Source organism: Mesoplodon bidens (genome assembly GCF_964165515.1).
Source record: "Mesoplodon bidens genome assembly, chromosome: 3".
In the NCBI taxonomy this organism is placed as follows: Eukaryota; Metazoa; Chordata; class Mammalia; order Artiodactyla; family Ziphiidae; genus Mesoplodon; species Mesoplodon bidens.
Window position 1 is genome coordinate 102,741,075 of NC_138178.1, and position 15,146 is coordinate 102,756,220.

Below are 15,146 nucleotides of genomic sequence, written 5' to 3' on the forward strand. Positions count from 1 at the left end.
TCCTGACTCTACTTAATTGAGATTTCTATTTATTATTATTATTATTATTTTTTACAAAAAACAAACAGAAGCCTAACAAAATGTATATTTCCTGTATTCTTGGGAGATACCCAAGAAAGCTGACTAAAACTCCCCCCAGTGGCCCAAGCTGATACCTCAAATACCATTTCAGCTAAAGACAAAAGAGGATGTTGGGGATAGTATTATGGGAAGGAAGGCAATTCACCAGAAGTTGAAAGGAGCAAATGGTGGTAAACAAATATTTGTTGAGCCTTGCAGAGACAGTGGGACAGAGAGAAATTTTAACAAACAGACTTTGCTAGTTTCCTCCCTGTCTACACACCTAGTTCATATTATACTATAATTATCGATGGTGTAACTATCTTCCTGGAACAAGTCCCCTACCTACATTCTGTCGACTGAAAAAAATGCACAACCTAAAAGATGAGAATTATGTTTTATTTGGTGGACTTACTGAGGACCTAAGTTTGGGACACAGCCTCTCAGATAGCTTTGAGGGGCTGTTTTGAAGAGGTTAGGGAGGAGCCAGGATATATAGGAGTTTTTCAAAAAAAAAAAAAAACAGGTAGCTGGAACATCAAAAGATTACTGTTAATTAAAGAAAAACCAGGCATCTTAAGTTTAATGAATTTAGCACTTTTCTATGTATAAGAAGATGCAAGAGTCTGGGCTCATTGAAATCTTTCCTTTGAGATGCACCTTGGCTATCTAGGGCCAGTATCCTATTTATCTCCATCCTGAGTTCCCCTCAGGGGGCACCGTTCTGGGTGGCTGCAGTGGTTGCTGGCCTGATGGCTTCAATATCCTTTGTTTACTGAAATGGCAGGTGATATTCTTTGTCCATAATTCTTTTAGGTAGTTAGAGGGGAGGTCAATGGTTCTTCCTGAGTCTTGTATGCCATGACTGTTTTCAGCTCAAAATAATCCACGTGCCAAAGTGACACACTTTAGGGAGGCAAATGTTGCTCCCCTCAGAGGCATATTTTGGGGTGGCATATTCTGCTACCCTTTATGGCATTCTGATAACAAGGTGGCCCAGTGAGAAATTCAACCAAGGAGGCTTAGCTAGGAACAGCCCTTGAAGAAATATGTTGATAGAAAACACATTCAAGGATCTCACTTTATCCGCAAACTGTGCCTTTGACAAGATACTTTTCACCTCTCAATGTAAGTCCCACAGTTTACAACTCCAGATGTGGTTTTCCTCACTGAAGTTCCCATGGAACATAGCCATCCAGGGAATTTCCCCTAGAAGTTTGTTGGGAAATGAGTTTAGGAGCCAGATCTCTGGTTGTCTCCTGATAACTCTAGATAACCCCTCTCTGGTGTTACCCAAGGCCTTGTAATTCCTTTATGCCCACAAGTCAGTCTTTGGTGTTTGACACCTTTGCTCCAGGCTATTCTCACAGTGAGCCCAAGTATTCTAGATGAGAAGCTATAGGAACTGGTTCTCTTAGTGAGGCTGTCCCTCACCCCCACCCCACTGCCAATCAGTTGGAACACCGTACCTCCCACTGCTATTCCTTCCTTCCTTCACTGCTGCAGACTTCCTGGTTCTAAGAAAAGGGGAAAGACACAGAATCTCTGCCCTTCAGATCCATAAACTTATCCCTAATACAAACAGTGACAGGAGTGTTGGATCTAAATAGGGTGAGTTACGTTTGGAAGGGTTGGTGCTGAGGATGCTTAGAGGGAAAGGCCCAGGAACACTGGAAGGGGCTTGATTGGACTTCTAGATGGTGGAATTAAGAATAGACAGTGACCCAACTTGTAAGAACCAAAGACCTGGATTCAACTCAGCGTTAATCTCACTGATACAGTTCTTGGAGCCTCTCTCCACTCTTCCACCCCTCCCCACTTCCTCTCCACTTCCTCCCCAATCTTCCTGAGCATAATACCATTGTCCCTTGGTATCCATGGGGGGGCGAATTGGTCCAGGACCCCCCCATGCCCAGGATACCAAAATCCAAGCTTGCTCAAGTCCCTTATATAAAGTGGCGTACGTAGTATTTGCATCTAACATACGCACATGCTCCTATATACTTTAATCATCTCTACATTACTTTTAATACCTAATACAATGTAAATTTTATGTAAATAGCTGTAAATACAATGTAAATGCTATGTAAATAGTTGCCAGCACACAGCAAATTCAAGTTTTACTTTTTAGAACTTTCTGGATTTTTTTCGGGGAGGGGACTACTTTTAATCCATGGTGTGGTTGGTTGAATTCCTGGGTGCAGAACAAATAGGTACAGAGGGCCAACTGGACATTGAAGCAGCTTGAATCCTGGTCTTCTCTTCATCCTATTTAGGCTTTTGAGCCAGGGGTAGGGTGCCACAAATGAGAACGTGCCTACCCCTCGTGCTCTGTTTGATGGAGTACTTGACATTCTCAGATATGCTCTCAGTACACGTATCTCATTAGCCTCTTACAGGTTTGTGAGGGAGTTATTATTAAGCCCATCTGAGGACATCACATTCAGAGAGTTGAGAATCAGGTTAGAAATTCCACGGGGCCAGGTATACTCCTCATGGTAAATGACGACAGAGAGCTAGTTTAAAGGGAAGACTTTTTCAAGCAACTCTCTGCTCTAATTTTGACCAGAGTGGCTCTTGTGAGGGCAGTTTCAATTTTGGTACTTGATTGATTAGAACAATATTTCAAAACTGGAGTTCCTTTATGATGACATTCTTAACAATAAATCAAGATCGTTTATAATGATGATAATTAGGGAAATGGCCTCTGAGAAAGGTTGTGGGTAGTCACAAGTGATAACATGTTTCACACAGGCTTCGGGGAAGTGTTATAAAGAAGTCAAGATCCTGGTAAGCACCATCTTGCAGAGTCAGCGTAGTTGCAGCCTCAGATTTCAAGGAACCAAAGCCTTCCTTCTTCAAAAATATCTCCCAAGTCTCTATTCATCTTCTGTATCCCCTTAAAAGGCAACAACACTTTCCACCTCACAGACATAGAGCTTAAAATACCATTTTCTTTAGGACACATGCTCTTTTGAGAATTGATTTGGGGACTCCCTGGTGGTCCAGTGTGTAGGACTCTGAGCTCCCAACGTAGGGGGCTCGGGTTTGATCCCTGGTCGGGGAACTATATCCCACATGCATGCTGCAACTAAGATGTCCGCATGCTGCAACTAAAAGATCCCGCGTGCAGCAACTAAGACCCGGTGCAGCCAAAATAAATAAATAAATATTAAAAAAAAAAAAAAAAGAATTGATCTGGACTGCAAAACATCTAGCTAGAGGGTGATTGGTTCCTCAGTTCAGGTGGCAGAGAGGGCAGACAGGACGTACTTGGAATTCTCAAAATAAACTTCATCAGTTTTTTACAACTTTGTGCTTATCTCACTCAGGCTGTAGCATATTTCCAGTTCTTATAAACTTTATTATCTAATGAGAGTTATCACCTTCTAGCCTGGGAATCAAATGATAAAATTTTGTTGAAGGGCCTACGTTGTCAGAGAAAGGAATTTTTTTTTTTTTTTTTTTTTTTTGGGTTTTTTTTTTTTGCGGTACGCGGGCCTCTCACTGTTGTGGCCTCTCCCGTGGCGGAGCACAGGCTCCGGACGCGCAGGCTCAGCGGCCATGGCTCACGGGCCCAGCCGCTCCGCGGCATGTGGGATCTTCCCGGACCGGGGCACGAACCCGTGTCCCCTGCATCGGCAGGCGGACTCTCAACCACTGCGCCACCAGGGAAGCCCGAAAGGAATTTTAAGGTAGAGCTCAGCAGTGTTTCCTCTCTCTTCTCTGTACACCCAGATGTGGCCCTGGTGACTGAGATGGAATCCTCTCTAAAGGTCCTAGGCCCTCTCTTGGCCCTATCGTTCCCTCTATGTGGGCTCCTCGTACACGGCCAGAACATTTCCTGGAGGGAATTCGTGAGACGGCACCACCCTAGCACAAACTGGGAATTCAGCAAGTACAAATGCAGCGATCCGACGAGGGAAAGAGGTTTCAAAAGACAAGAACTGTCATATCTTCGTCTATACCGTATGGTACAAAATTGAGCATATATGCATCAGGAACTGGAGCGATCACTACAGAAATGTATATATATGAGCCCCATACCCTTCAAAACACTCAAATGCTGCCAGGAGAACAGCAAAAACAGCTACAAAGATTACAAGAGCTACAGCTACATTGAATTCCATCGTGGCATGAACGGGTTTGTTGATGGCATAGTGGACATGCAGTTGTTAGAGGATATCAGCAACTAGAAAGTTGACCCACACCCACGGGTTTTAGCATTCAGTGCTTCCCAAGGGGTGGCCCCTCCCTGCATCAAGAGCCCTTGCATTTATTTGCCAATGTTTTCCAACTATTGAGAGTTATGTTTCACGTGGTTTCTTACTATCGTAACTTTGCCTATGTTGTTTCTCTGCCTGGTATACCCTTCTGTCCTTACTTACCTGATTTATTCTACATTTTTGAAAAGGTTCAGCTCATATGGAATCTCTTTTTGACTAACCCAGGAATTTTCCTGATATTGACTCTTATTATAACTTTGCAAGTGGAATGATCTTCCCATCCCTAAATAAATTTTATCATTCCAATGTGTGAAATTTATTTATGTGTCGTGTGATTAGCACAGGTGTTATAGCTGTGAGTTATATAGCTTATGCTTGAATGTGATTTGTGCTGTATGTAGGTTTAAAGTGTATTGTATGTGTGTGTCTAATGTGTGTAATAGACTTGTGTGTATGATGAAAGTATAACTGTTTATGTGTTAAGCTGGGGAAAATTTGTGACCTAGGCATTGATGGTGGGGACATGCTGAGTTCCCATACCCACTCAGATTGGTGGGTGTGGCCAGAGCTGATTAGATACAAAATATGTAGCATGTTCCTGGCACATAGCAGGTGTTCAGTCAACACTGATTTTCTTCCTTTCTCATCCTTTGACTTGGTATTTTAATTTTGACTTTGACAAAACAAACATGATGAGTGCCCATCAATTGTCTCCTCTCCCTGGATTTCTTTAAGAATGTCTGTAAGGAGGCTATTGCATTTTAGATGAGTTACGGTAGTAGTATATGTTTCCTGATGAATAATACATTAAGTAGAAGATATGAGCACAAATGAGTTTATCTGATAAAAACCATTTTCACTTGGCAGAGATATAGGGTAGGGCTAGAGGACTTTAAAATGAAACTCTATTCAAGAGTGGGGCTTAGGGACTTCCCTGGGCACAGTGGTTAAGAATCTGCCTGCCAATGCAGGGCACACGGGTTCGATTCCTGGTCCAGGAAGATCTCACATGCCTCAGAGCCACTAAGCCCATGAGCCACAACTACTGAAGCTCGTGCCCTCTAGGGTCTGCACGCCACAACTACTGAGCCCGGGAGCTGCAACTACTGAAGCCCACGCACCTAGAGCCCGTGCTCCGCAACAAGAGAAGCCACCGCAATGAGAAGCCCGCGCACTGCAACGAAGAGTAGCCCCCGCTCGCCGCCACAACTAGAGAAAGCTTGAGCACAGCAACGAAGACCCAACGCAGCCAAAAATTAAAAAAAAAAAAAAAAAAGAGTGGGGCTTAAGACTTGCATTTTGTTGGAGGAAAGAGGAAGTAGATTGGAGAAGGAAATGTTGAAGACACAAGTAAGTAAGGTCCATAGAAATTCTGTTTGCTAAATGAGAGATAGAGGTACAGAGTAAGAGAAATGTTCGCTTCGTATAATTTTGCCTGGGGCAGGTATGCGAAGGAATAATACTGAACATTAAAGGACCCTGTGTTCTTCAGCCTCCTGCATCACTGAATGACTCAAGCCTTGCAACAATTAGAAAAAAGACCAGGGTATAAACATTTTAAATTAGATGACACTCTAAATTAAGCTGCACACTATAAGGGAGCAGAATTTTCCACCCTAAAATATGTCTCTTTGGCATAAGGATTATTTTAGCCTGGTTATTTTTTAAGAATCAGCAGATATGAGAGGAGCTCTGAAAACCAAATAGAAGTCACTCTTTTGTAAGAGACATTTACAGGTAAAAGAGAAATCTCCATTTGTAGGTGTCTTCCTGCTGTACCAGGAAGCGGGGGTGGGGGTGGGACTCATTCTCTAGAAACTCTTAGTGGTGGACAAGACAATGATAAGTCTGCAAAACAACGTTATCCTTGTTTCCTGTGTTTTCCTGGTCCTCTCCCATAGATTTCCCTCCCCAACATCTTCTTTTGTCTTTAGCCGAAGATGATATTTACGGTGATGGCCTCAGCCATTTTGGCAAGTTACTCAGTTTACCTGGGTCTCCTCCATGTATTATACGTGTTATTAAACTTTTGTTTGTTTTCTCCTGTCAGTTTGTCTTATATCATTGAATTATGAGACGAGCCAAATATCCTAGAAGGGAAAAAAGGAAAAAAATTCTTCCCCAACAACACCTTCCTGGAGCTCGGGCCTCAACGAGTAGCCAGTGAATCTAGATTGGTCATCGTGCTCCAAGCATAGCTCCTCAGCTTTGCCATTTTTCAGTGTACTTGGGAATGAGCAGATACCTGGGAGATGATGACCTATACCAACCAAACTCACAAGAGATTAGTGTTAAACAGCAGTTCTGTAAGCAGGTAGGGTAGGGGGTCCCTGGAGAAAGAGAACCAGGAAGGGTTTTCTTGACATAAGAGAAGCCATTTTAGCCTAAGCCATTTTGTGGTCTAAGCCTGGCCACAAGATCGTCAGGGAAGTAAGGGAATGCAGGAACAAAGGAAAAGCAGTCAAGAAACAGTAGTTCAGCAATAAAACAGAATCTTAGTTCCTCCTCAAGGGACATACATTACAATCTGATAAAGTCTTTGAGTTCTGTAGGAACTAAGGTCCCCACCCAGGTGGAGGACAGAATGATGCTGTTGACCTTCCTGACTTCAGTCAGCTAAAGCTTGGACTCTGTCAACCTTTCCCCAGTTCTATGCTGAATTCTCCTCTGCTCAAACCCCTTCATGAATATGCATATACCCTTAGCTTAAAACTTCCCCAGTTTTGCTGTTCCAGGGAGACTGCTTTGGGAAAGATTCCCAGTGTTCTCCTTACCTGCTGCAAGTAATAATAAACCCTTCCTTCTCCTGATCTTTGGCTTGGTTGTATCTTTTGGCTCCACATCCATTGAGACAAACTCAGTTTTGGGGTAATAGTTCTTCATCAACAATCATTTTACATGTGGAAAATACTGATTGTTTTTCTCACTTGATAAATGCTGCTTCAAAATGTACTGGCATATTCTGGTCTCCTAGAGTCGTATTTTAGGGTTATCTCTTCAGCTCTCCTACAGTAAGTTTTCACAAATACCTCATTTTAAAAACTCTTTAAGATTTGCTTTAAGGGACTTCCCTGGTGGCGCAGTGGTTAAGAATCTGCCTGCCAATTCAGGGGACACAGGTTCAAGCCCTGCTCCGGGAAGATCCCACATGCCGTGGAGCAACTAAACTCATATGCCACAACTACTGAGCCTGCCCTCTAGAGCCCGCGAGCTACAACTACTGAGCCCATGTGCCACAACTACTGAAGCCCACGCACCTAGAGCTCATGCTCCGCACCAAGAGAAGCCACCACAATGAGAAACCTGTGCACCACAACAAAGAGTAGCCCCTGCTTGCTGCAACTAGAGAAAGCTGCACGCAGCAACGAAGACCCAATGCAACCGAAAATAAATTAATTAAAATTTTTTAAAAATTGCTTTTATTAAAAGGTTATAAGATGATGGTTCAAAACAGTATAGGAGGAAAATGAATTTAAGCACAATTCGTTATAAAAAATTAATAAACAGAAACCTTAATTAAATAGAGTTGGAAGACCAGAAGGAGGAGCTCTCACACCCTGTGACAATAGCTGAGCCCAGCTGGAAGAAGAAAGAGTTGTCTTCTTTCCTGGCAAGGACTCAGCCAATGAAAAGCCATGCACTCTTTGTTTACTATAGCCCTCCCAACTTTCTTCTTCTCTCTGTTAAAGCAGTCTCTTTCCCGTGCTGTGCAGGGACTTGCACATGGCTTGCCATGGTTGCAGACCCCAAATTACAATTCTCTGCTGATCCTGAATAAACCTATCTTTGCTGGAGAAACATCTGGCAGTCTATTTGTTTCAGGTCTACATAGAATAATAGCCTTGTGTTTTTGCTTAGACTTTCTCACATCCACTTCCCTTGTTTGGAAAGATGCATATTCATTTCCCTTAAGGAACTATCTTTCCCCTTTTTGTGTGCACATTGGTGGGGCTGTCCTGTAAGGTTCCCAATCTCCTCTACTGAGCCAAACAATAGTAATGAGACCCAAGGTAGGCTAACTGGACTCTCTCTTATAGGAGACCAGAATGTACCTCTTGAACATAGGATTATTTTGAGAAACAGTAGATAAAGGAGAAACTTTGAAAACAGAGCATAAATTACCCTTATGTAAGGGAAATTTACAATTACCAAGGAAATCTCCATTTGTAAGGGCGTTTCCCTCTCTGTACAGGAAGAAATAGATGACTCTAAATCACAAGAAACTCTCATCAATGGAGAAGCCACAGACTTAAATCTGCATAACAAACCCTACCCTTGTTTACTGTACTTTTCCTGGTCACCTTCCCATAATTTGCCTCTTCCACACTCTTCCTTCTTTGTTTTAGCTGAAGATGGAAAGTAAACCCAAGTTCTAGCCACCTCCTTGAGTTACTCATCCCTGAGCTTCTCCCATGTATATGTGGTATGTTCATACTAATAAACTTCTGTTTGTTTTTCTCTTGTTAATCTGTCTTTTGTTATAGAGGCCCTAGCTGAGAACTGAGAAGGAAAAAAGGAAAAGGTATTTTTTTCATTCTCTACACTGTCCTCAGAGGCTAAATCTCAAGTAGTGATACAAGGATTTTTTAAAAATTTGAAGTGGATTCATGCCCATTTGGCACTGCTCTGCAGCTCACCCAAGCTTCTTGGGTTCCAGCTATTTCCAAAGACTGATCCTTCTGCTATATTTTTTCATATTGTAATCTCTCCCAGATTCTTCCAATAAATCCCCACCCTATTCCCACTACTACTGAAACAGGAGGGAAGCGGACAGGGCACAACCTGTAAAAGAATGACATAGTCCTTGAGGATATGACATAAACTGGTTAGAACCAACTAGATCCAAGAGAGTGGAAGATTTGACTTCCAGTGGACCTTGAGCCTCATTATACACTCACTGTAATACATTAGCATCTAAATGACACACCTACAGGTGCCATGACAGTTCCAAGGCTAACCATAAAAGGTCAAAAAGTGGGTGGTGGGGGCTTCCCTGGTGGCGCAGTGGTTGAGAGTCTGCCTGCCGATGCAGGGGACACGGGTTTGTGCCCCGGTCCAGGAAGATCCCACATGCCGCGGAGAGCTAAACCTGTGAGCCATGGCCACTGAGCCATGGCCACTGAGCCTGCGTGTCCGGAGCCTGTGCTCTGCAACGGGAGAGACCACAACAGTGAGAGGCCCGCGTACAGCAAAAAAAAAAAAAAGTGGGTGGTGGCCCAGTTCCTAGAAATCTCCACCTCTTCTCCAAAATGGTTGGCATAATCCTCCCACTCATTAGCCTGTGAAATTTCCCAACCCATAAAAACTAACCACCCCATATTTTGGGGCCTCTTGCCCTCTTCTGAGATGGCCCACACTCTGTCTGTGGAGTGTGTTTCTCCCAAGGCTGTTCCCGCCTTTTGAGACAGACCACGTTCTGTCTATGGAATGTGTATCTCTCTAAATAAATCCACTTCTTACCTATCTCTTTTTTTCTCACTGAATTCTTTCTGCCTTGAGTCATAAAGAACCTGAGCTTCATTAAGTCCTGAGACCAAGTGTGTGATCTCAATTAAAAGACAGTGGGTTCATGGGACTTCCCTTGTGGTCCAGTGGGAAAGACCCCATCTGTGTTCCCAGTGCAGGGGGCCCGGATTCAATCCCTGGTAGAGGACCTAGATCCTCCATGCATGCTGCAACTAAGAGTCCGCATGCCACGACAAAGATCCTACATGCCACAACTAAGACCCAGGGCAGCCAAAATAAATAAATTAAAAACAACAACAACAACAACAAAAAACAGTGGGTTCAAGTCCCAACCTGGGTTGTGCAGTTTCACTACCACTTAAAAATTTCCCTCTCAAATTAGCTCAAATTTGTGTTGCTTGCAAACAAAATAAACCTAAAAGATAAACTCTATCTGCAACGTTTGTGATCCTCATCATGCTTTCCAAATTTGGGGATCTGCCATGCATACTAGGTGCCTATCCTACAGGAAATACTCACTTTCTTTAGCCCAGCATGTTGTCAAACCCAAGTTGTTGTGCCTGATACACTGTAATGTCAAACAACCTGAAACATCAAAGTTTGGAGCAGAGAAAGGTTTATTGCAGGGCCAAGCAAGGAGAAAGGGGTGACTCATGCTCAAAAGACTTGAAATCTCTGATGGTTTTCAGGGAGGAGTTTTTAAAGGCAAAATTTAGGCTGAGGGCTGCAGGGTGTGGGACTTTCTTCTGATTGGTTGGTGGTGAGGCAACCGGGTGGTGCTCCAGAACTCGTGCTCAGCTTGAAGTTACCATCCTCCACCTGGGTGGGGGCCTTAGTTCCTGTAGAAGAATTCAAAGATATGTTGTTATGTATATCCCTTGAGGAGGAAGTAGGACTCAGGAGGACTTTATCTCAGGAATCAAGCTTAAGACCAGTCTTAAGAACTTGGACATTGGGTGAAAATCAATGTCAGTCAAGAGAAATGGTTCTCTACAAAGAATGGGTAACAGAATCACTGTGGAGTTAATCAAATATAGATATGCAAAGATGTCCATCCCCAAGATTCTGATTCAGTAGGCCTAGGATCTTGGCATTTTAAAACTTTTCATAGGCAATTCTGATGTGAGGCCAGGGTTAGGAGACCCCTACTTAAGGACATGGGTAACTCGGTATTGTCTTGCTTTGTAGTGGGTTTGGTGCACAATCAAGTTGTGCAACTGCAGAGAGAAGGAGGACTGTGCTAATACATAGGATGTGGAATAAGATATATGAGCACTAGGCAAACAGACTTTTTTTTTACTCTTTTTTTATTAATTTTTATTGGAGTATTGTTGCTTTACAATGTTGTGAGCAGACATCTTAAAATTTTTTTTCTTCAAGTGATGGACTTATTTGTTCAGAGCAATTTTAGATTTACAGAAAAATTGAGTAGAAAGTACAAAGAGTTCCCATATGCCTCTCTTCCCTCCCTCCTCTCCTAACCACACTGTTCACAATTTTCTTATTATTAACATCTTATTTTACTGTGGTACTTTTGTTATATTTGATGAACCAGTATTAATAAAGTCCACAATTTACACTAGGATTCGTTCTTCATGTTGTATACGTTTTGACAAGTGCATAATGTCATTGTATGGGAAGAAAGTTTTCCTCAACACTCTTAGGGTCTCTGGCTGGGTCTGAAAATTCAACTGACAAAGACAGATCAATAGGAGAAAATCATACAAATTTTATTAAATATTTACATATACATGGGAGCATTCACAAGAGAATGAAAAATCCAAGTAAGTGAAAAGAGCAGGAAGCTTTTATACCTTTTAGCCCAAGAAACAAGATATTTGTAAAGAATTGGCAAGACAAAGGGGTTTGGTCTATGGTTAGTAAGTGGTGGAGAAGTAACTAGAAAGATAAGGGTTAGTTTCAAGATTCTTTTGCAGATTCCTCTGGTGTCCTCTCTGGGAGGTTGAAGGTCTATCACCAGTAAAAAGAGAATTTATTTTCTGGCTCTGGACAAAAAGGGGGCAGCTTTTTCTGCACTTCATGATTCTTAATTGCCTTCAGTGCAAAATAATTTTTATGTCAAAGAGCCATTTTTGGGGGTTACATATTCTGATTTCCTTCAGCATGAACCTGGAATATCTCTCCGTTTATTTGGATCTTCTTTTGATTTATTTCATCAGAGTTTTATAATTTTCCTAATATTGATCTCGTACATATTTTATTAGATTTATACCTAAGTATTTCATTTTTCTTTGGTGTTAATATAAATGTTAGTTGTTTTTTTTTAAATTTCAAATTCCAATTGTTCATTGCTGGTATATAAGAAAGCAATTTTTGTATATTAACCTTGTATCTTGCAATTTTGCTCTAAACAGAAATCATTTTTATCCTAAAGATTATTGGAGCCATTAAAAGTACTGGGCAAGAGTGTTTCTCTGTTATATTTATGCTCAAGAAATACTAATCTGGAAGTATTAATATGTAGAATGGATTGGAAGGAAAAGAGACTAGAGGCAGGGAGTCCATGTAGGAAACCTTTATGTGAGTCCTCTATGAGACAATAAGGTTCTGAATAAGGATATTGCAGCACCAATGGAAAAGCAAGAACAGATTTAAGAGGCAAATACCCTAAATGTGCCTTTCTCCTTCATATGTATGGGTCTCTTCACACAGTTTCCTCTTTGGGCTGCCCTTACCATCTTCTTCACCTAATTTCTAATTAATCTTCAAAACTCAGTGCCGGGGGCTTCCCTGGTGGCACAGTGGTTGAGAGTCCGCCTGCCGATGCAGGGGACACAGGTTCGTGCCCTGGTCTGAGAAGATCCCACATGCCGCGGAGCGGCTGGGCCCGTGAGCCGTGGCCGCTGAGCCTGTGCGTCCGGAGCCTGTGCTCCGCAGCGGGAGAGGCCACAGCAGTGAGAGGCCCACGTACCGCAAAAAAAAAAAAAAAAAAAAAAAAAAACTCAGTGCCGGTGTTGTGCCCTCCAAAAATACCTCCTCTCTGCTGTATCCACACAGTTACCTGTAGTTTCCTTGATCACAGCTGTTAAGTGCTATTTATATTTGTTAATATATTGTGCATTGGTCCATTTACCTGACTGTCTCTTTCATTAGATCACAAGCTCCCAAATCAGAGTAGCCCAGTATCTGGCCCAATAAACATACACATAGAGGAATAATTCATTCAAGTCTATGGTTGAAGCTCACATACCAAGTACATGGCAGTTATTATATCAGATTTTCATGTATATTTTCTCCTAAGGAAATGAAACCGTAAAACTTCAAAAAACTGAAGCTTCAAATCAGGAAGGAAGCACCAACTCATATCAGGAAGTGATCAGTTCCTCAAAACTGTGTCTTGAGTCTCACTGTTTCTTTAAGTAAGCTTACTCTCCCTGCATTTACAGTGTTATTGATACTAATTAAACAGCAAGTTTGAAAGTCTAAGAGTCTCATCCACACTGTCAACAGGAAGTTCATCTTCCAAGCCCTAGTCTTCTCTTTCCTAGAGTTCAGAACCCTTCCCCTTCCACACGCAGGCAGCCTTGCACACCTGGGAGAAGAACAACAGACAAAAGCCTCTGAGCCTGGGACTAACTACTGCTGCTGTTCTCAGCGGGAGCCCCAGCGGGGAGACCTGGTAAGAGCAGAAGCCCCCAGGGCTGGGGAGAGTGGCCAGTGAAGATGGCTGGGAGATCCAGGTCAAATAGACGGAGGGTAAATATTTCAGGAGGGAAGAGACAAGGTTTTTGACATGGGGACCATCAAACGCATGAGTGCAGGACAAAGAGAAGAACGAGATCTACCAGTCAGAGAAAAGATCGTCTTACCTCAAATTCCTCCTCACTGGGCTTTAGTTTCTTTAGAATTGTGAGACTCAAGTGAGAAAGAAGATGGTTAAAAGCAAACAAACAAAAAAGAGCTATGAAATCTTAAAAGGCAGAATAAAAATCTAAATGGTTATGAGTGATAATTTTGCTCTTACTGTTTTTACTACTACCGTTATTTTCTCTCTCCTGACACAGAAATGTTGGGGCCAGGTCTTCAGGGATGCTTTCCTCTCCTCCTATTGCTGCTGGGACTATGGTGGTCAGTGTGTCCACTTTGTGCTTTGCCTAAGCATCTCACCAAGGCTCAATGGTTTGAAATTCAGCATATACAGCCAAGGCTTCTCCAGTGCAACAAGGCAATGAAGGGTGTCAATAATTATACCCGGCACTGTAAGCCTCAAAACACCTTTCTGCACAACTCCTTCCAGGACGTGGCTGCTGTCTGTGATTTGCCCCACATCGTCTGTAAGAATGGGCTGCACAACTGCCACCAGAGTCCAAAGCCTGTTAACCTGACTCAGTGCAATTTCACTGCGGGGAAGTATCCTGATTGCCGCTACCGAGATGACACCCAATACAAGCTCTTCATTGTCGCCTGTGACCCCCCTCAGAAGAGCGACCCTCCCTATCATTTGGTTCCTGTACACTTAGACAAGATTGTTTAAAGTTTCCATCATTTTCCCTCTCACCTGGCACAAATTCTCTTACGACCTCTTCTGATTTTTCTTTTCTTTTGTTGATTTTCCTGGTTCCCATAGAAGGAAAAAGGAGGGTATTGGAAAAATTAGAGGGATGAGGATAGACCAGAGTTGGGACAAAAAATATGTAGGATTCTTTTCTGCTTTGGAGCTCTAGGTTTTGAAGGAAGATAGTAGGGGAGAGGGCAAAGAAGGGTCCAGGCCTCCATATTTTCAGCCTTAGAACTTCGGCCAACTTTTGTTGTATTGTGTTCACAGAAATAAAACCATGTTCTGCTGCATTCTAACGAGTGTGTGTATAAGTGTGTTTGGAAGTGTGATCCCTTTCACATCATTGCCAGCCTGGAGCTATCTAGGCCTGCATTTGCCAGCATTCCAAGGAGAACGATTTTGCCCCTAGGCAACCTTTGAAGTCATTTGGCAACCTGGGGCCTCTGACACTCCCTCACCCCTGCGTCTCTGGGACTTTGGAGCAAGAAAGTTCTCCATCCCTTCAAACTCTGCTCATGGCTTTACATATTTCCCTTGAAACCATTGTCTATGGTTGTTTGGAGGTGGCACTGATACTCAGTGTTGATGGTATTTTCACAGATTCTAACGCTGGTAACTGAAGCATCCTAGATCTTAACTATTTGCCTCTATAATTAATCAGATAGTTTTAAATATAAATAGTAGTAGGGATAATAATCCACTGTAGCCTTAGAGTCAATTCTCCCATTATCTATTGGAATGGACAAAGAGAAAGCATAGATCAAGGGGGTTAAAAAAAAAAAGTACTGGGACACTAAAAACATTCTTGCCCTACTCAAATAGTGAAATATCACAGAAACATTGGGGCTTTGGAAGAGGCATCTGATTTAGAGATC

General features: G+C 42.5%; 1 protein-coding gene across 1 annotated transcript; it reads left to right on the forward strand.

Annotated features, from left to right (window-relative positions):
- The first annotated feature begins 13,165 nt into the window (after positions 1-13,165).
- On the forward strand, positions 13,166-14,561 carry RNASE6 (ribonuclease A family member 6). Its single transcript, XM_081228930.1, has 2 exons — positions 13,166-13,392; positions 13,778-14,561. The coding sequence occupies exon 2, from the start codon at positions 13,780-13,782 to the stop codon at positions 14,245-14,247; it is 468 nt and encodes a 155-aa protein (XP_081085056.1). The 5' UTR covers positions 13,166-13,392; positions 13,778-13,779; the 3' UTR covers positions 14,248-14,561.
- The last annotated feature ends 585 nt before the right edge of the window (positions 14,562-15,146 follow it).